The sequence below is a fragment of the Monodon monoceros genome, unplaced genomic scaffold (assembly GCF_005190385.1).
Source record: "Monodon monoceros isolate NGI ecotype Baffin Bay Population unplaced genomic scaffold, NGI_Narwhal_1 Super_Scaffold_16, whole genome shotgun sequence".
NCBI lineage: Eukaryota > Metazoa > Chordata > Mammalia > Artiodactyla > Monodontidae > Monodon > Monodon monoceros.
The window spans coordinates 8960032-8982218 of NW_021703772.1; the positions used below are offsets into that span (position 1 = coordinate 8960032).

General features: G+C 36.7%; 1 protein-coding gene across 3 annotated transcripts in view; it reads right to left on the bottom strand.

The window, feature by feature from the left end:
• The window catches only part of CAB39 (calcium binding protein 39), an 85324-nt gene that overhangs the window by 41503 nt on the left and 21634 nt on the right, over positions 1-22187 (bottom strand). For all 3 annotated transcript variants that reach the window (XM_029224911.1, XM_029224913.1, XM_029224912.1), the window contains exon 2: positions 8008-8163. In XM_029224911.1, the coding sequence (XP_029080744.1) occupies positions 8008-8121 (114 nt within the window). In that variant the 5' untranslated portion in view covers positions 8122-8163. The remainder of the gene's footprint in view (positions 1-8007; positions 8164-22187) is intronic.

Consider the following 22187-nt stretch of genomic DNA (forward strand, 5'->3'; position numbering starts at 1 on the left):
GTGAACCCTCCAACTTTTTGTTCCAAGCTGTTTTATTCTAGGTCTTTTGCATTTCCATATATATTTTAGAACCAACTTGTCAATTTCTATTAAAAAGTCCACTGGGATTACAATGAAGTTATAAATCATTTGGGAGGGAACTGACATTTTAACAATATTGAGTCTTCCAACCCATAAATAAGGTGTATCTCTCGCTTACTAAGGTCTTTCATTCTCTTAGCAATATTTTGTAGTTTTTAGTGTGCAGGTCTTTCATTTCTTTTGTCAGAGTATCTCTAAGTGTTTCATACTTTTTGATGCTATTCCAAATGATACTCTTAAATTTCAACTTTGGTTCTGTCATTTCTACTATAGAGAAATACAATTGCTCTTTGTATATCAATATTATAACCTGTAACCTTGCTAAACTCATACAGTAACTCAACTACGGTTTTTGTAGATTCCTTCATTTCTGAGTAGGTGATCATGTCATCAATACAGGTTTTTACTTCTTTCTTTCCATGCCTTTTATTTCTTTTTCTTGCCTGACTGCATAGTCTGCAATCTACAAGTACAAAGTTGAATAGAAGAGGTGAAAGTGGGCATCCGTGTCTTATTAGCGATCTTAGAGATAAATGAGCCTTTCACCATTACGTATAATGCTACCCGTAGGATTTTTTTTTAACATCTTTATTGGAGTATAATTGCTTTACAATGGTGTGTTAGTTTCTGCTTTATAACAAGTGAATTAGCTATACATATACATATATCCCCATATCACCTCCATCTTGCGCCTCCCTCCCACCCTCCCTATCCCATCCCTCTAGGTGGTCACAAAGCCCAGAGCTGAACTCCCTGTGCTATGCACCTACTTCCCACTAGCTATTTTACATTTGGTAGTGTATGTATGTCCATGCCACTCTCTCACTTCATCCCAGCTTACCCTTCCCACTCCCGCTGTCCTCAAGTCCATTCTCTACCCATAGGGTTTTTATAGATGCCCTTTACTAGGTCAAGGAAGTTCTCTTCTATCCTAGTTTGCAGAGTTTTTATCAGGAATGCTAAAATTTGGTTTAGAATTTTTGTGTCTGTGTTCATGAGGGATATTAGTCTGTCGTTTTCTTGTAACGTCTTTGATTTGGGTATCAGGATAATCGTGGACTCATAGAATGAGTTAAGAACTATTCCTCATAAATTTTCTGGAAAAGTTTGTGTAGAAATTGTGTTATATTTCCCTTAAATGTTTGGTAGAAATCTCTAGTGAAGCCATCTGTGCCTAGATTTTTCTTTATGGGAAGATTATTAACTAAATTTTGAATTTTTAATAGATACAGGGCTATTAAGGTTATCTACTTTTTTCTTGAGTGAACTTGAGCCATTTGTGTCTTTCAAGGAATTTGCCTATTTCATCTAAGTTGTTAAATTTATTGGCAAATACTTGTTCATAATATTTCCTTATTACCCTTTTAATACCTGTAGAATCTGTAGTGATGTCAGCTCTCTTATTCCAGATATTGGTAATTGTTTTTATCTCCTGATGAGTCTTAGCTAGATTTTATCAATTTTATTCAACTTCTGATAGAACCAGTTTTGGTTTTATTTTTTGCTCTGGCTTTTATTTAACTAATTTCTGCTTTGATCTTTATTTATATCCTTTCTCCTTACTTTATAATTTGCTCTCCTTTTTCTACTTCCTTAAGGTAGAAGCTGAGACCTTTCTTCTTTTCTATCATATGCATTTAGTGCTATAAAATTTCTGAGTAATGCTTTAGCAACATCTCACTAGCTCTGCTATGTTTTTATTCCACTCAAATAACTTTGATCCATGAATTATTTGTAAGTATGATATTTAGTTTCCAAATATTTTGGAATATTTCCAAGGCTCTTTCTGTTATTGATGTCTAATTTAATTCCATTGTGATCACAGGTATATGTCACATACATTTAGCCTTTTACTAGCTGACTTTCTGCCTACTTCTTCTATCAGTCATTGAGATCGGGGTACTGAAATCTCCAATTATAATTGTGGATTTGATGGTTTCATCTTCTCATTTTATGAGTTTTTGCTTTGTTTTATTTTGCTTTATTTTAAAGCTGTTATTAGGTGCATAAACATTTAAGACTGTTATGTCCCTTGGATTAACTGACCCCTATTTTATCATGAAATAACTATCCTGGATAATATTCTTTGCTCTGAAATCTATTTTTGTCTGATATTAATAGAGCCCCTCCAGTTTTCTTTTGACAAGTGTTAACATGGTATATCTTTCTCCATCCTTTTACTTGTAACCTAATTGTGTCATTGTCACTTTAAGTGCATTTCTTGTAGGCACATATAGTTAGGATTTTTTCTTTTTTTTTTAACCATTTTTTAAAATCAAAATATAGTTCATTTACAAAGTTGTGTTAGTTTCAGGTGTAGAGCAAAGTGATTCAGTTATACATATATATAATATTCTTTTTCAGATTCTTTTCCATTATAGGTTATTATAAGATGTTGAATACAGTTCCCTGTGCTATACAGTAGGTTCCTGTTATCTGTTTTATATATAGTGATGTGTGTATGTTAATCCCAAACTCCTAATTTATCCCCGCTATACCCCCCCTTTGGTAACCATAAATTTTTTTTCTATGTTTGTGAGTCTATTTCTGGTTCGTAAATAAATTCATTTATATCATTTTTTTTTTAGATTCCACGTAAGTGATCTCATATGATATCTGTCTTTCTCTGTCTGACTAACTTCACTTAATACGATAATCTCTAGGTCCATCCAGACAGGAATTTTTTGTCCAACCTGACAATCTCTGCCTTTTAATTGGGGTGTTCAGACCATCTATACTTAATGTGATTATTGATATGGTACATTTGAGTTTATCATCTTGCTATTTGTTTTCCATTTGTTCCATCTGTTCCTTAAAGCCATTTTTCCCTCTTTTTCTGCCTTCTTTTGGTTTAATCAAATATTTTTAGTAATTATGTTGTATTTTCTCCTTTGGTATCTCATCTGTTTAGACCCTAGTACAGAGCTATACTTTTATCTGTACTGCATTTTATCAGTTACAATCATGTCCTTCCTCCAACTCCTGCCCCACTACCCCCAGCTAATTGACCCTTCTTTGGTGCCTGATTTAGTCACCTATAGAGTTTCCTATCCTTCTCCAATTTTTATCATTCACAAGCTCTGCTAATTAAACCTTTTAATTCTCCTCAGATAAATCAGTGACAATAAATGTTATTAAAAGTTTAAAGTTGGGGACAGTATCCTGCAACAGATCACCAAAACCCTGCCTAGGTGCTCAGAGTTATCCACTAATCAGATCCACTGGGTATAATTATTCATCCAATCAGGAAAAGTGTCCACTAAGCATCCTGAATTACAGGGGAAGATAATTAATAAACACAAAACTATATGGAAGATACTAGGACCAACAGGGTAGATCTCTTGAGAAGGGTCATTTATCTCACTATTTCTGTGGGTGGTAGCACTACAAGGGAATGTGATACTTGGTCACCATCATAAAGTTCAGAAGATATCTGGCTGGGATACCCTCTTATTGGTCATAAACTCAACATACAAATTATTACAACATTCTCAGTAATACATGTTTTATCCTATTCAGTAGAAATTAAGAGTTTAGAAGAGTTACCTTGACAGAACTATGTTAACTCTGTATTCCATTTTCAATAAATAAAAAATAATTATTGAGCTGTCTTTGGAAGGCTTATGTTCTAACAGAGGGAAGAACTAGTAAAAACAAACAAAAAAAAATCATTAAGTATATTAAAGGTGTTAAGTGATACACAGAAAACCAGAGCAAGACCGGGGGAACAGGAATGCCGGGGACTAGGCTGCATTTTAAATAGAGGGTTGGGTGAAAAGTGACATTTAAGCAAAGACTTGAAGGCAATAAGGGAGTTAGCCAAGCAGAGAGTTGGAGAAAGAGCATTCTAGGTAAAGGGGACAGCCCAATGCAAAAGCCATAAGGCAGGAGTGTGACTGAAGTACACAAGGAAAAGCAAGCCAATGTGGGGGGAATACTAGGAGAAGGGACCATTGAGGTCACAGGCCTGACTGACCAGGGCAAGGGTGGGCATTTATCTTTTGGTAAAAGCACCAGACAGGAAATATTTTAAGCTTTATAGGCCACATAAAGTCTCTGCTGCATAATCTTCTTTGCTTTTTAAACCAACCCTTTAGAAATGTAAAAACCATTCTTAGCTCATGAGCCTTACAAAAACAGGCCTAGGCAGGATTTGACCTGTAGAACTTAGTTCAGCCCTTGTAAGGATTCTGACTTTTACTCTAAGGGAAATATTATTTGACTCATGTTTTGAAAGAATCACTATGGTTGTGGAAAGGCAAGGGAGACCAGTTAGAAGAATACTACAGTAATCCGGAGCAAAGATAATGGTAGCTCAGACCCAGGTGGTGACTAAGAAAACGGGGTGAAGCGGTCATTAGAGTCTGGCTTTTTAACACCCCCCTTCCCCCCCGCAATAAAGTGGATGTATTTGCTCATGAATTGGATCTGGGAAGTGTGAAAGGAGTCATGGGTGACTCAAGACTTTTGGCCTGAACAACTAGAAGGATGGCGTATCATTAACCATGATTGGAAAGACTGTGAGTGGATGTGTGAAATGTGTGTTTTGCTTCAAAACAAAGTGGAATTCATATTCCTTAAATTCCAGCACAACTTTGTAGCTACTTTATTAACTCTTCCACAACTTCAGAATCATTTTTTGTCAAGGTACAAAAAGATCCTGCTGTGATTTGAATGGAAATGCTTTAAGCTTAAAAATTAATTTGATAAGAAATGGCATCTTAACTATATTCCATCCAATAACATGGACCAAGTATTCTTTTGTACCTCTGAATAAGGTTTTATAGTTCTCTTCATATAGGTTCTGCATACTTCTTGATGAAAGTATTCCCAGACACCTTATTTTTTTGTTGTTGCTACTGTAAATAAAATACTTTTTAAAAAAAATTACAATTTCTAGATCATTTTGATGGTATTTAGGGAAGCTATGCATTTTGTATTTAGCTGCCCTAGTGAACTCTCAGTTTCACACTGATTCTCTTGTGTTTTGTAAAGATATATGAATATCTCAACATTGTAATTTCCCCTCTTTATTTTAAATAGCTGTGTTTTTTATTTCTAAACTGTTTCTTTATGCGTTGCCTAGAATTTCCAGAACAGCTCTAGATAAAAAGTCATAGCAAGCACCCTGGTTTTAATGGGACTACATTCGAGTTTTCAGTCTTAAGTATGATGTCGAAGTTGCTTTTCGTGGTTTTTAATTTAGAGGTTATATTTTCATCTCTCCATTGTTTTCAGGTCTCATTCCCTCTTCACCATTTGCATTAGTGCTATTTCCTTCTGAATCTTGATAAGACAGTGAAATCAGAAAGCTCAGGGTTTTCCTCCCTATTTCTAATCTATTTCAGGATAAGTAATTTGCATTGATTGCTCCTCAATCTTCAGAGTTGTCCCCTTCCTTTGAAATAAAATTTATTTTTCATAAATTTAACTAATTTTCTTTGCTTTATTTAGCAGGAGGTCTATTCTTGCTTAGGTTTAGAGCAAGAATTCTCAACCTCTGTGTTACCCAAAAAGGTTCCCTGAGACCCTTTCAAGGGGTCCATGAGGTCAAAACTGCTTTCATATCAATGTAAACACATAATTTGCCTTTTTCCACCGTTGCCATTTGCACTGATGGTGTTGACCTCTAGCCTGAGTCAAGGCAGTGACAACAAACTGTAGTAGTTATCGTTGTAGTTTTCATCATCACGCACTCAGCTTCAAAAAACTGTTTCACTTAAGAGTGTCATGAGAAAGCAGGAAAAAAATTCATTTTATTAAATTTTGACCTGAGTATACATACAACTTTTTAACATTGGTGTGATAAATAGGAAGTACACATAAAGCACCTTCTGCCCCTTACTGAAGACTGCTTGTCTTGAAGAAAAGTACTTGTATGATAATGTTTGAGCTATGAGCTGAACAAACTATTTTCTTTATGGAACATCACTTTTCCTTGAAAGAAAAACTAACAAATTATTCCGGCTTGTATACTTGGCAGACATTTTCTCAAAAATAAACAAAGTGAACCTGTCTCCTTAAGGAAAACAACCAACGAACAGTATTTGTTGCCAGATTTGAATTTTGAAATTTGAATACAACATAAGTAAGTTTGACCACTTTCCAAAATTTATACTTTTCTGATGAGATCACAGCGGTGATATTTTAAAATGTGAATTTTTGATATTGAATAATGTGTCAACGTTTGGAAGATGTATGTAACTCAGTGATCCAATATTTTCTAAATGACCAGTGCATGTTACAAAGTCATGCATGGATAAAGGACCTTTTCAAAGTACTGAGTATGAAAAGTTCATTTATACAGTTTGAGTCTATTACAACCAAGAAACTATCAACTGTTGAATTTTGCTGTGGTATCAAAAAATATTCAAAATTATCTGAAAGGCTATTAAAATACTCCTCTCTTTTCCAATTATGCATCTGTATGAGGCCAGATTTTCTTCATATACTTCAACCAAAATAACATAACAGCCATCTTTAAAAGAAGTTAGTTTCATCATATTATTAACATTTATCTTCATCTCTTACTAAGGTACACAAGAAACTGTCTAGAATTTCCATGGAAGATCTAAAGTAAAATTGAATTATAGAAAATTTCACTAATTGTAGATTGCTTCCAATGACAGAAAGATACAACTAAATAGCCTATAATTACAAATCTTAATCCCACGAGTGCGAAATTCCTTTCTTTATAAGAATACAGGTAAACCACAGTCTTAGACTTAAAAAGATGGTAGAAATTAAGCAGTTTAAGTGTCAACTCAAAACAAAAAACAACCTGCTAAAATAAAAGATAGGATGGAAAATCCTGTTCCAATCAAAACACTCATCCAGTGAATCATCAGGCATCCAGCCCATGGGAGACAGGTACTGTGGAGGGCACAGGTGGGCCAGAAATGACACATGGGTCAAAGAGCTCAAGGTCTAGTAAGGAAGAAAAAATATGACACAAATAAATTCATGTTGAAGATGGCAGCACTCCTGCCATTTCCAAAGGAGGTGGCCAAATGGTAGATTCATTTTAGAGTGTAAGGGTAAGGCAGGGAGACGGAATATTCTGGGAAGCCATACAGGAAAAAGAAATGAATTGGGTGGTTCTGAAAAATGAATGGGGGCTGAGGGGAAAATGGTGCAGGGGTGAAAACAAGACAAAGACAGTATGGCTAATTGTTTGCTATTAATTGCTTTCAATGAACAGAGACAAGCTGAGATTGTTAGAGCATACAGAAAAAGGGAGAAAGGGGTTGAAATTCACCTAGAGAAGCACAGGCCAGGTCACAAAGGGTCTCGTGTGCTATGTGAGAAGGCTGAACTGAAGGTTTAAAGCAGGGGAGATATTTCAGAAAGAGCCCTTAAGAGGCTACTGCTAAGGTCCATAAAAAAGGTCATGAGGATTTTCGTGAAGTAGGAATGGAAGTCGGGATCAATTCATAAACCCCTTAGGAAGTAGGGGTTCATACTATTTATTGAAAGGTGATTTTTTTGGGGGGGGACAGATTGGTATGAAAGTCAGGTTTTGGACTGTGGTGACTGGGTAGAAGAAGATACTTGTCATGGATACAGAGAACACAAAAAGAAAATCAGGAGAGGTTATCTCCCTAAGAGGACTACCAGTGGAAACACTGATTTCAGAAATGAGATAAACTACATCAACAATGAAAAAAAAAAACCCGAAATTTAAATAGAATTGAAAACCTCAAATGAAAAACTGAGAAAAAAGTCAAAAATGTGTTTGTTAGATGGCAGTACAGGAGAAAACACGTGGTGTTTAAGCACCAGCAAATGCCACTTTAGGACTAAATTTTAAAAACCCCAAATAAACCCAAATTGGGATTTACTGATTTTTAGAAATCACCTCATAACTTGTCTTACATTTGCTCCTAATCAAAAGATTAAAAATATAAAATAAAGCCAAATACACACCTTTTCCGCTTTTTTGTCAGAGATGTCTTGCTTTTCCAGCACGGCCATGCTCTCCTTCAGGTTCTTCACGATGTCTGCAGGAGATTTGTGAGATTTTCCAAATGGGAACGGCATGGCAGCAGCGACCGGCGCCTCACTGCGCTCTGCCTGCTTCACCTGGGGACACAGCACATGGTACAAGTGAGAAAAAGTGAGGTGGATAGAAGACATACTTTCTAAACCCTAATCTGAGAAGAAAAACAGTGTTTGAGAAAGTTACTTTATATCGCTTTCAAAATCAGTACTAGGAAACCCACAAATATATAAGAAATGATAATAAAATTACAGAATACTTCATACTTTTCAAAATACCTTTTTAATCCCCTGCTCTCCTAGCCACCCATTTGAGGAGGAACATGATGGTGCTGACGATGGAGGGTAACTAGCACTGCCAGGCCCCCTATTAAGCAATTGAATCCATCATCTATGGGATCTTTTCAAACAATTCCCCGAGGACATTAATTCTACTCCCATTTACAGGTAACGTTGAATGTGTTGAATGACGTTAAGAAACTGCCTCAAGGTACTAAGGGGTAAAACCAGCTCAGGTCTGTCTTGATCCAAAGCGTCCTTAATCACCACACTATACCTCCAATTAATAGATATCTCTATTTCACAGTTGAGGAAACTGAGGTAAAAAGTTAGGCAAGCAGCTTAGCCAAAAAGCACTAGCAACAGACCCACTCTCTAGGTCTCTCCAGATGCGCCTTTTCCAGTGTTCATGCTGATGCTGCTTCCTCAGCATCCTGTGGGTACACCCTTCCTCCTCTTCAGTCAATCCTATGGTCTCAGGGCTGGAGAGAACCTTGGACAGAGCCTTGGACAAATCTCCCATCAGATCCTCAAATTCTTTAAGTGACGGTTTCAACGTGTACTTTTTCTGCCTGGATATGACTATATCCCATGAAGGAACTCACTGCACAAATTCTGGGGACAATGAACTTCTGGAAGTTCTTAAAATTTTGCAGGTAGCAGAAAACAACATTTCAACCACATAAACCACAATATTACATCATGCAAAAGGAGGACATCAACTATTCCAAAAAGTCACCATGAAAAAACAAAGTTAACAAGATAAGCAATGAAAGTAACTTGGGAACATGTCAGAAGTTACAATTTCTTTCATTAAATAAACTAAAATAATTTACACTCACAGGCATTAAACAATCTCATATAAGATACCAAAAGACAACACTTTTCCGAAGAACCTTATAGATCACTTAGATGAGTGATTTTCAAACTGTGAGTTCCAAACTCCTATATTTAACCATCCCTGGCACCCACTGCCCACCTCTGCCAAAGTGGGGAGAGGTGGGTCTCAGGTACCTCAATCCTACTTTGGTTTTTTTCCCCCATCAACATAAAATATCTCTGTTGAACAGCATCATAACACTTCCTTTGACCTATGCCTAAGGCTTCACTGGAAGAAAGTATTAGAATGCTTTTTCTCTAAAGTATGAGATACAGTGAACTGCATATCTGTTTACAAATAAACATTTAGGGGAAAAGAACGTGCAAATGAATGCTAACAAGAAGCTTACAACTAAATCATGAACAAGTATGTTATTTCTTGACATGCTTTGATATGATCTGTTTTGACCAATCTCTATACCCAAATATCACCTATATAGTTCACCTTCTGTCAGCTTATAAATCCTCTTTTGATCACATTAAAACCACATCTTCATTAACCAAAGGGAAATGTCCTCAAACACAGGTTCTAAATTTACTTCTAAATATTTTTTCTACGACAAGAAGTTTGGATCAACTACAGGTGGCTGTTATATTTTTCTCTCTGATTACCTGGCAAGATGGGACCCAAATTCTGGATCATTCTTTTCCATTACTTTTTTCTTTTTATTTATTTATTTAAAAATTTTTTTTTTTTTTTGAAGAAGGGTAGGGGGCAATGCAGCCTGCTTCTCTATAAACAGAGTAGATTCACACTCACGATACGTCCTATGAAAACATAATCTTCCCTGTTTGTACTCCACAAATAATAGCAGTGATCTACAAGTCAATGCTGGGTAAAAGGTGGGAATGTTTAACGGAATTTTGCAGGAAATGTTAGGGTGCCATGCAACAGAGATATTTTCAGCTCTGACTCAACGGTGGAAGAAGTGACTTTCCAGGGCAAAGGGGGTTTTAAAAAGTCCTACCAAAGAAAAAAAAAAAAAAGTCCTACCACACACCAAATATTGGTCATAGCAAAAAGAGTACAGCTGCAGAAGAGAATACATATATAAAATGCTTTTGTTGGGGGAAAGGGGAAGCATGACACAATCATTCCTCTTAATTACACTGGGCAGTCAAGATTCTGCAGAACATATAAACTAATAAAACTATACTTTGGGCTTCCCTGGTGGCGCAGTGGTTGAGAGTCCGCCTGCCGATGCAGGGGACACGGGTTCGTGCCCCGGTCCGGGAGGATCCCACATGCCGCGAAGCGGCTGGGCCCGTGAGCCATGGCCACTGAGCTTGTGCGTCCGGAGCCTGTGCTCCGCAACGGGAGAGGCCACAACAGTGAGAGGCCCGCGTACCGCAAAAAAAAAAAAAAAAAAAGTATAAATAAAAACTATATCATATAGTTCTTACTTTAAAGCCTGAGTGCAATAATTAAACAAATCCTTTTATTTCTTTCATTTACGTCCTCAAATCCACCAATTCTTGATCAACACAACTAAGACAGATTTGGGGGGTCAAAAACAAGGAAATAATACCCCTTAAAACTTCTGCATTAGAATTTGTTTCTTATGTCTAAGTTTGCTTTGCATTAAGCTTATGCTAATGTATGCCACTCAGCGTTCCAACTTTTTAAATAATTAACTGAAAACATAGAAAAGTTTAAAATTCATGAATGGCTGCTAAGTGATGACCAAGTAGGTAGCCAATACATGTGCCTAGAACATTGCTAAAAGGCTGAGAAATGCTTTAAGAAATAAAAGTTTTAGTAAACATGTTAGATTCATATGCACAGAGCTACTAAGCATTTATCGTGTTCCTGACTTTAATAAAGAAAACAAAAGCAGCTATTGAGGCAAATGTTATAATATGGTGAAATCATGGATGTGTCATATAAGCATGTTCATTACAGATGGGGAGAAAGATCCCAAAACAATTGATCAAAAGAGGGCGTACCTCTGGGGAGCAGGAAGAGTGGGGGACTGGTATTTTTTCTTACAAGCTCTTTTTGTAACTATCTGTGTCCTTCAATTTCACATGTATAATTTGATAAACATAAAACTAAGTGTAAAGAAATCAATGAATAATATAGAACAATCTATCCTTAATACATAAAAAGTACTATTCATAAAACATTTCCATGGAAGGCTGAATGACACAGAAAAGTACGGCTGCCAGTTTATTAATCTTACTCATCTCCAAAGTCAGAGCCAATAAAACCAGCAAACTTTGATCATGATCTATAAGTAAGAAAGCTATTTAATGTTACACACATGTGCATGTGCACACACACACACACACACACACACAGAGCTAAAAAAAAATATGGATGACTAACCTAGATTTCAAGAATCACTAACTAAGTTTAGAGACAATAAAGAACAACCTGAAATCCACACGAAGATTTGGAACCACATACAAACTTAGTTTAAGGGTTGAACATGAAGCTTCAGTCTCCTTACTTCAGTCCTTACAAGCAATAGAAGTGAATCCCTTCACAGAACAACTCATGACCTTCCAACAGTGCTCAAATGATAGCAAAGGCACCACTGAGAGTGAACTCTCCAGCCCACACTGCTTTCTCCCAGGAGTGGAGACGGTGCCTTGAAAGGGGCCTGGTCCACCATCAAGCAGAACTATTCACAGGGTTCTGTCTCATTGAAGGATGTGAAACACCCAGGTACATGTCTGAGTTTTGGAACTGACAATCCCAAGAGTATGAAGATGCCAAAGCTGGAAGCAGCAATGGTTAAACAAAGGATAAGATGGTTACAAGGCACCTTTCACCTGCCTGACTCTCATTTCCCACTTTCTTCCTTTGTCATACGTGTTTGAGAGAATTCTAGGGAACAATAACAGCAAGAGTTTACTGAGTAAGGCCCTTCAATAACTTTTCATTGCCCTTATGGTAAAATCCAAATTCCCTACCATAGCTTTACCCATCTCCAACTCGCACAGCCCACAGAGGCTCGCACAGAGGTCCAGCCACGCTGAGGTCCTTTCTGTTCCCTAAATATGCCAACTACCTCTAAGCCAGAGTACCACAAACTTGCAAGTATGGTAAAAATCTTAATTTTTAAATCTAAATGGATATATGGGTTTTCACTGCCACTCAACTATTCTGTACATTCAAATTTCTTCTTAAACTATGTTTTGCCTAAACTATGTTTCAGACATAACTAGAGTTCATGAAGGAAATGGACAAAAAAAGGTACTATAATTGAAAAAATTCATTTAGTTTTCAAATACTCATTTCCCCATTCCTTCAAAAAAAAAATTGGTTCATAATAAACCTCAGTAGGATTCCTTGGGCTGGGTCAAAACTACCAATGCCACTGGCAGAACGCCAGCCACTGTCCGCATTTAGACGGCTGTGGAAACCCGTGCCTACCAACTCGCACACTGGCGGTAAGCGTGCTCCTGATGGTTTATTAGTGGTGTATACCTGAATCCCAAAGGTAAAGAAGAGTTAGAGGGGAAATATAACTTGAAAATTGGGAGGAGGGAGGCCAGGGGTGGGGAATAATTTAGCATGCTTTTAAACTAAAATTAATATTTATGAAATAACATGCTAAATCTGCATGAAAGGAATTTGCAGGAACATTTAGCACTGTTACACCCCTTAGGTTTCACGCATTTGTTTTTCTGTCTTTCCAAATGCTCTTTCTTTCTGCCTTTAACTCAATGACTCATCTTTTTTCCAATGGTGATGTCCTTTAAGGTTCTATCTTGGCTGTCTTCTTACCCTATATTCTCTGAGTGATCTCATCTACCCACGTTTTCAACAACCTGAAATCTACCTCCAGCCCCGACCAATCAGCCTACATTTCTAACTACTGCTCCCGAAAGATGTCCTCAAGGCAACTCAAACCTCATCCCCAAGTCCTGCTTATTTTTCTAAATTCCCCTTCACAGTGAATGGATCCATTGTGCACCCAATCACAAAACCTGGTCACCATAGCAGACTCTTTCCACTCATTAACTCTTCCATATAAGCAGTTCACAATTTCAGTAAATTCTGTTTTCTAAATCTCTCTGTCCCTACAGACATCAAGTGTAGACCCTCGCTATTCTCCACAAAGGGCAGTGGTTGTCAATGGGGCCAATATCACCCCTAGGAGATGTTCTTGAAAATTTGGTCGCCACGATGACTGGGACATTTACTGACCCACTGAAATCACTTTTAAAAGGTGGGTGGGGTTGCTTTTTGTGCCACTGTCCACATAAGCACAGTCCTTAGCTAGCTTCTATATCCTTGGGGTAGGGAGGAGAGGGCTAGGCTGGGAGTCAGAATAAATGAAGTTTTTCTATCTACTCCTGCATCTATGTCCATCACTGAGTGTTAAACTTCTAGCTTTTAAAAAATGGTTATACTATTCATCATGCAAAATTCAAACATTAAAGGACTACTCAAGGTAGAAAGTGAAAATCACCTGCAAAGCCTATAGGGACAGCTAGTATTAACAGTTTGATATATATTTTTCTTTTTATTACTTGCTCTGTATTTGTGGTCTTTCACATGGGGACTCTTCTCTAAAACAGATGGAGACCAGATGATAGCAGAAATGGGCACCTCCATCTTACAAAGCACAAAAACTTCAAGTCACTGGTCTGTTAGGTTAATACTCCTCAGAGTACAAAGCTCCATACCAAGAAACCGCTGGAGAACATACAGAACACCCACTGGGAAACTAGAAGGGTAACACCATTAGTTAGGACTGTTAGGCACTGACCTTCTTAGGCAATCTGACTGCTTTGGGCTCGTGCAACATACCCCTAACCCCTAAATGCAGCTAACTCTAGTCACCTATGTACTGATAAATATTGAAAAGTAGTCAAATGGTCCATAAGCCACTAATTAGGACATTCATTCATTCAAGTACCAACCGTGCACTCACTATGTACCATACAAACTTAAGGCACCAAGAGTGGCTGCTCTCAAGAAGACAACATTCTGGCATATATGGATGTGGGTGTATATGTTTTAAGACAATACAGAAAAGCTCCTGAATGACAACACATTCCTAAACAGTTGAGTTCACAGGACTCTGTGTTAACATATATGTTAGATCTGACTCATAAACTTGGTGGTCAAATGCAAAAACTGCAAACAAAAAACCCCACATACAATAATAAGACTGTTGCAGAGGACTATCAAGGTACTTAATTAAGCAGTCATGGAAAGTGTGAAATGTAGTAAACATCTGAATCCATTTTTTAGATAGCTGGCTCTGAGACCTAAATCCCCTGCTTCTAGGGTTAATGTTACTTGATTCAGATAAATATTAAATATCTACAACATGCTAGATCTTGTGTTAGGTGCTAGACTACCCATATAGTAAGGTAGGGCAATTATATAAGGCACAGTAGTTAATTACATGGGCTTTAAAGATAACCCGGGTTCAAATCCTGGCTTCACCATGCCTTAGCTGACTTAGACTTTTCTAAGCCCCCTTTCCTCATCTCTAAAATGGGAGAAACAATAGCAACCTAACAACTTGGTATAAGAATTGCATGTGTTTCAAGTGTTTAGAACAGCATCTGCATATGGTAAAATCTGAATAAACAGCAGTTAAGCATAATTACATGTTTTTTTTTTTCCTTCTAAAATCTGATTCATGACTACTGTTTCCAAAGCCAAAATGGGTTTTAAAAAAGGTATCCAGGGCTTCCCTGGTGGTGCAGTGGTTGAGAGTCCGCCTGCCGATGCAGGGGACACGGGTTCGTGCCCCGGTCCGGGAGGATCCCACATGCCGTGAAGTGGCTGAGCCTGTGAGCCATGGCCGCTGAGCCTGCGCGTCGGCAGCCTGTGCTCCGCAACGGGAGAGGCCACAACAGTGAGAGGCCCGCGTACCGCAAAAAAAAAAAAAAAAAAGTATCCACACAGACTGTATAGCAATGTAAGATGAGTGATCTTATCCTTTTAAAACCTGCATCTAAAAGTTTTGATTCAGTTTTTGGAAGGATAGGCTACATGCCCTTCTAAACTGCAAATAAGATGCAATGACTCAGCTCCATTAAAATAAACCATGGATAGCTTTAAGAAGCAACTGGACCTCTGGTTAATTACCAAAGCTACCATATACAAAGCTCATCATCAACTATGTCAAAACCAAAATTAAGTGTTCAAGAGCATACAAGACGACCTGTAAAGTGTGCTTTGCAATTAATGTATCTTGATCAGACTTTCAGGGGCCAATGATGTGCAACACTGGATACTACGCAGGAGTTAGACTGACATTTTTTTTTATAGCCTAGATGGTAAATCAGATGGTTACCATGGTGGTAATAGTAGCAATATTTTAAATAATGTAAGATCTCTCCTACAGTACTACACTTCACAGTTTACAAAGCCCCGTCACTTCTCTTGTTTAATCCCTCTCCCAATGACCTCTCACTTCATTCAGAATAAAATCCACACTCCTGACCAAGGCCTGCAAGGCTCCTTGTGATCTACTGCTCTCTGTCCTCATCTCTTACAGTCGCGGCTTTAGCCACACTGTCTGGCTTGACATTCCTGGGCCCGGCCTAAGTACATTCCCCATACTGTTCATGGAGAGTTCTTCGCTCAGATCACTATGGCTCTCTCCCTCATTTTACTCACAGGGCCTTCCCTGACCAGTGTTTCCAGAAGAGCACCTTTCCCCTAATCTCATCTCCTTATCCTGCTTCATCGCTCTTCCAGTACTTGTCACCATTACCTGACATATATGTCCCAGGAAAAGGACTCTGTTTGTTTCACTCATTCATTGTTGTATACCCAGACCCTGGAACAGTGTCTAGAACATACTTGTAGAATATCTGTAGAATGAGCAAACTATCTTTTGATTCTCAAGGAAAGAGTAGAACTCTTTTGATTCATTACTAAGTTTTATTTTTTTTTCTATTCTATAGATGAGTAAACTAAGGCACAAAAATATTGAATAATTTATTCAAACACCATGAAGCTAGTTAGTAAAGTGGAAGAGAAAGGACTTCCAAGGTTTTGACTCCAACTCTTAATGCACCATCTATCAGGTTAACCAGTGTCTTTCATATGACAATGAGTATGTTCACTATGTATCAGGAGACTTAAAAATGCTTCTCTCTTAAACCTGCTTCTCTTAGATTTATGTACCAAGATGGCAGCTGAATCATTACTTAAGACAGTTGAAAAAAAGGGAAAAAGCCCCAGGAAATATAATGGAACATTGTGAACTCATTTAAAAATCTATTCTTCTGAAGATTTCTACTGACGTGAAAAAATGCCCACAATTCCTTTTAACTGAAAACACTTTAGATACAAAGGTGCATATATATATATTTATATGCACCACATATACATATGGGTGTATATATGTATATAAAATAGTCATGTGTTCTATATATGCAAACACATATGTTGACTAAGAAAAAAAATCAGAGGTTAATAATGGGTAGTGAGAATGTGTGTTCCATATTAAATTTTTCTTAATGTTAAATATTTACAATGTACATGTACAGTTTTTTCCTGAGTATAAAAGTGCTATTAAAAAAAATTAGTACAAGATCATTCCCAATAAGAGGAACCAGGGCTCCATGAAGGAGCAGGAAAATATATAAGATGAGCTGAGCCTAGGGCATGTTACCTCAGAAAGCAAAGATGGATGAGGTCCTGCCAAAACAGACACAGGAGCCAACCTGAAAGGCTCCCACAGGCCTAAGATGGTACAATTTTGGCATAAAAAAGAAAAATTATTGCAATGAATTGACATGCAAATTAAAATTTGCATATATAATATGTTATTATGTATTTAATAGTAGTACAAGTAACAATACAGTTAATATAAAACATTAAAACCCATGAAAATTATAATACTAAAAAAGAAAATTCATTGGTCACCTTAGAGTTTGTGAGAACTCAATACCCCCCAAACTGGTAAATAAAAGAAAGGGAATGGCACATTTATTCTGTCTTTACTGCGTAGCCTGTATTTGAGGGTAGCCAAATAGTTGAAAGGGAAAGTTTTTTTATAGAAGATTCATATAGCTAATAAATGTAGAAAGAAAAGTAGAAAATTATCATTTTGTAATCCTTGATGAAATAAGGGATCTAGGCAACAATTATCAACAGCCATTAAAATCATAGGTGAAAGGTTGATGGAGAACTTCATAGTAGATAACTGGAGCTGATAACTTGGAACACTGATCTATCATTAAAAATAGGAAAATCAGACATCAATGTGTCTCATGATAGGATGCAATAGGAAGTACAAAGGTCCATCTATAAAAATATTTGATCTCCTTTCCTCCACTTAAAAAAAAACTGAAGCTAATCAAGTTCCTAAACCTATCAGTCTATAGGAAACACAGGAGATGAAGGAACAAGTTAAACATCACATGGAATCACCAAGTCAAACCCAGAACAAGGGCCCCTCGACAAGACGAATATTGGGTTTCTGCAGCAAATCAAATAGCGTTAGCAGAGCGGGGGCAGGAAAGGCAGTGGAGAATGTTAAGTAATAAAAGAAACTCACTAGACATAGTCAAATATATGGCTCTTCTCTGGAGCCTGATTCAAATAAACAAACTATACAAAAGATACATGGGCAAGTCAGGAAAATTATACTGGGTAGGATAATTAAGAAATTACTGTTAATTTTGTTAGGTATTATAATATAGTAGATATGTAAAAAATATCCTTATCAATTAGACATACATACTGAAATACAGGTGATTTGGGACTTGCTTCAAAATACTACAGTACCACCCCTCCCTAACAGTAAGGTGGGGGGGATAGATGAAACAAGGTGAGCAAAATATTAGTAACTGTTGGAGCTAGAACTTCATTATACTAGAGTATTTGAATATACTTGAACATTTTCATAATTTTTAAAAATCAGTAATAGAGAACATTTTTTACTCTAAAGAATTGTTATGTTTCTTGTAATTGGTATGTCCATTGTGCTTTGCTTTTGCTTTTTTCCCCTTTATTTGCCTAAACGGTCAAAGTTAAATTTATGTATAACTGCAAAGTGATCACCTTAAACCATGTTTCTGACATAAAAACAACCCTTTCTCCTCTATAGTCTCACAGCTCTTACTTAACTGTTCCAATGTATATGTGTTGTCATTCTGTCCACTGTAATTCAATAAACTAACTTATCTGCTGATGGCACAGGAAAAGAATATCTACAGAGGAAATAGGTACACACAGGCAATGCCTTCAACAGCTGACTTACAGTGCCCCTCCCTGAAATTCTTGGAAAACTACAGCAATGCCAGCATGAGTATCCCCGCCTTGGGAATGCCCCCCTTTTCTCTTCTTGTCCAAAATCCTGCCCATGTCTAATTCCACTTTTAAATAACAGCTCCTCCATGAAGACCCCCACAGTAATCTTCCTCCTCACTCCTGAGCTTTCAAAACCTTGATTATAGTGTGCTTTTATTATTTACATATGTATCACCCTCAATGAGTCAGGAAGCCCCAACTGAATGTGGCAAAACTGAATACCAGCCAACATGTTACATTCTCGTAACATTTGGCATATTGTTTTGCATAAGACTCCAGACACATGTATTGACTGGAACTGAAAAACAGTTCTCAAAACAAAAAAGGCCACAGAAACTATTGATACATAAACAACCAGGAGTTAACCAGAAAGTTTTAATCTGAAACCCAGCCAGAACAGGGTTAGGGGCCACCACCTAGATGGTCTTGGAGGATAAGTGAGCAGGAAATCTAGGTAAGCACCTATAATCTAGCTATTGCTATGTACAAAGTTGGACCCACACCTGCTCACTTAACTGTTCCAATCTGTAAGTTGCCACCTGTATGTTGTTTGTGCCATGAATATAAACATGGCAAAATTCTGACTAAAGTGTAATAGATTCATGTAATTAACCAAGATGAAATACTGAAAGGGTGGATCTGGGTTCCCAAGATTGTGGCACAATTTGTAGAACCATCCTGTTTTGGGTCTTCACAACTTTTTTGCATTGACTTTTTATTAATGTTAAATTAGAATGAACTTAATTGACTGATCACTTGGGCATTATACTGTGATGTGTATTCTCTAAATCCAACACTTTCTATCCATGAAACTACCCCTTCCCACTTTCCCCAATTTCTATGGTAAATACTTGCTGTACGTCTTTAGATTCACATAAAAGGTCAGCCCTGAGATCCCATGTTGAACGTCTGCATCAGAATTCAAGGCAAGTCTTTTGACTTCAAATTCTCTTTGTATTTATTTGTCCTATCATCTTACAAACAGATCAAGTATCACAAAATGTACAACATGGAAGTATGACTTAATTATCAAAAAGTAATCAGAAATAAATGTTCACTAAGTGTCTTTTTAAAAATATTGATCTTTAAATTCTGATCAAATAGACAAAAGGCAATTTCTAAGATTATTATGAGTTAAATAAATATGAAAAGGATAACTTTGACTGTCCCCTCCCCCCCCACGAAAAAACCCCCCACAATATCAAAAAACAAAAATTGGCCCACATCTCTGTTCCATATGCTTTGGAGAGGATTTTTATTGCTCATCGTTGACAACCCACGTTCCTTTTTTCTATTAAATAACAAGTGCATTGCATAGAGAGCTAGGAACTACCTTCCAGTTCCAACTAAAATTTCCCAAACACATGTATAGGTCTGAGTGACCACGAACTTCTCCAGCCACTCATCTTTTGGGAAAATGTCATATTAACTAAAACAAATCTCCTTTAGGCATATGCCTAATATTTTTTCCAGATCACTTTTTAAAAAGAGAGATTGTTGGAGACCTCAAATCTCTAACATTTTCAGAATTTAGAAGTGTAGGTTAGGGTAGACTATTCTTGGTGGAACTTTCTCCATGACCCTAAAGCTAAATGTACCAATTACGTACATCATAAGGACCATTAATTCTGTTTTTTGTTGTTGTTGTTATTGTTTTTGGTAATCAAAAGTAGTAAATAATCACTAGGTGAATCAATCTTTAATAGTATTCCCATAAATTTAAATTTCTAGAAAAAATTCCTGTTTTAAATTAATAGCTTTTGTTATGTATGAATTACAGATCGAGAACTTAATGAAATGGGCTTGGTAAATACAATGTTTAGAAATCATTTCACTTTTGTGTTCTTCTAATAGGCTTTCTATTAACCCTTGAAAGTTTCTTTTACTCACACTAAACATGCGAATGTCAAATTATGAATGTTTATGAAATATGCTCTAATGATAAAGTTCATTCTTTATTTGAACAACAAAGCAAGAGACACCTGTTTATAGGAGAGAGCTTTGCTTCAGACAAAGTAATTTTTAGACAAAAATAGTTTTACAAGGATTTTTTAAAGCACCAGCTCTTGTTAAAAAAAAAATCTGTGTATTAATTTTACAAACAGGAATCTCATGTTAAGCCTCAAACACTTTTTAAGAGAACCATACTACTAGTGTCAAGTTTTACTGTGGTAATTTCAGTGTATCATGCAGTCATTAAGGATTTCTAAGACTAAAATTATGATAATTAAGTAAAACAGAATACTTCAAGCTACTTTAAATCCTTTCTGGAACAGGGCAGGGCACATATAAACAATCACTTAAACAGTTCTAGAATTCACTTAGAGATATGGTTGGAAGTATTTTAACCAAACTGGAATTAGCTAAGTAATTCTTAGGAGTTAAGACTGTATCATGTTTCAGAGCTCTCTGACTTCTTTCTTGTAAGTTTAAATTTTAACCTTAAAAATACACACACACACACACACACACACACACACACACACTAACTTGAACCTGGCTTCTGCAGAAAAGTTTGCTCTTATACATCTGCTTTTTGCTCCATCTGAGTATTGGCCCCATAATAGTTTTCAAATATCTTTTGTTGTTTAAAAGAAAGGTAGTTTGCTCAGGACTAAAATAAGTGCCATGAATGGGACTACTCTTCTAAATGTTTTTTAACTTGCACCAAAAGCTTATGCCAATTTACACTGTCATCAACAGCGGATGACGGCAGCTATTTCCTCACCAGCCAACCAACACCAGCCCTACTAACCCTTTTGATTTTTGCCAATCTGTCAGATTAAAAATGCTATTCTCTTGACCTTCTCTTCCCCATACATCAACTTGATTCTTTGAATTGCTGATCACTGCTGACAGTGAACACGTTTTCATGCCTATTATCCATTTGTATTTCCTTAGCAAAATTGTTTGTACATCTCTAATGCCCATTATTCTACTGGGTCTGGAGTCTTTTTCTCATTGATTGATAGGATACTTATAATTATGAACATTAATCCCTTTGTCTTTTTTTTGCAAATGTTAGTTTTTCCATTTGCATTCCAACTTTTTGTCAATGTACAAAGTTCTCATTTTCTTATAGCTTTATCTATAATCTTTTTCTTTATGAATTCTGGGTTTCCTATCAAGCTTGTAACTGCATACTGACTATGATGCAAGATTTCATATTATAGATATCAGACATTACTTACAGTTAAACAATGGTATCCTTTTCTGAAATTAGTTCTAGTAGAATCTAATTTAACAAACCTCACTATGATATCCAGTTTGACAGTGAGGCAACTTTCACACTAGCACTGCTTAGTTGTGGGAAAAATCAATCAAGAAATCCACTATAGTAACATGAATTAGTGACCTTTCTCCAATAGCCACCTAATTAAGTTATTGGGGGGTGGGGTGGTACAGAATGTATTCTTTATAAATGGTGACTATACTAAAATACATGTTAAATAAGGATGATGCCAAATAAACATTTAAATGATATATTTTTCAAAAACACAAATCTGTGATTTGAGAATATTTTTAGATGTCATGTAGAAAGAAGAACTCAAAGCACTTTGAACAGCCTAATCAGACATATTAATATATAAATTACCATCACCATGCTAGCCTGTGAGCTGTCTGGGAACAAGAGCCATAATATTCCCATTCAGTCTGCGTTACATTTAGCACTGTTGGCAGCCAAATTCCTATAAGATGTATCCAGTTG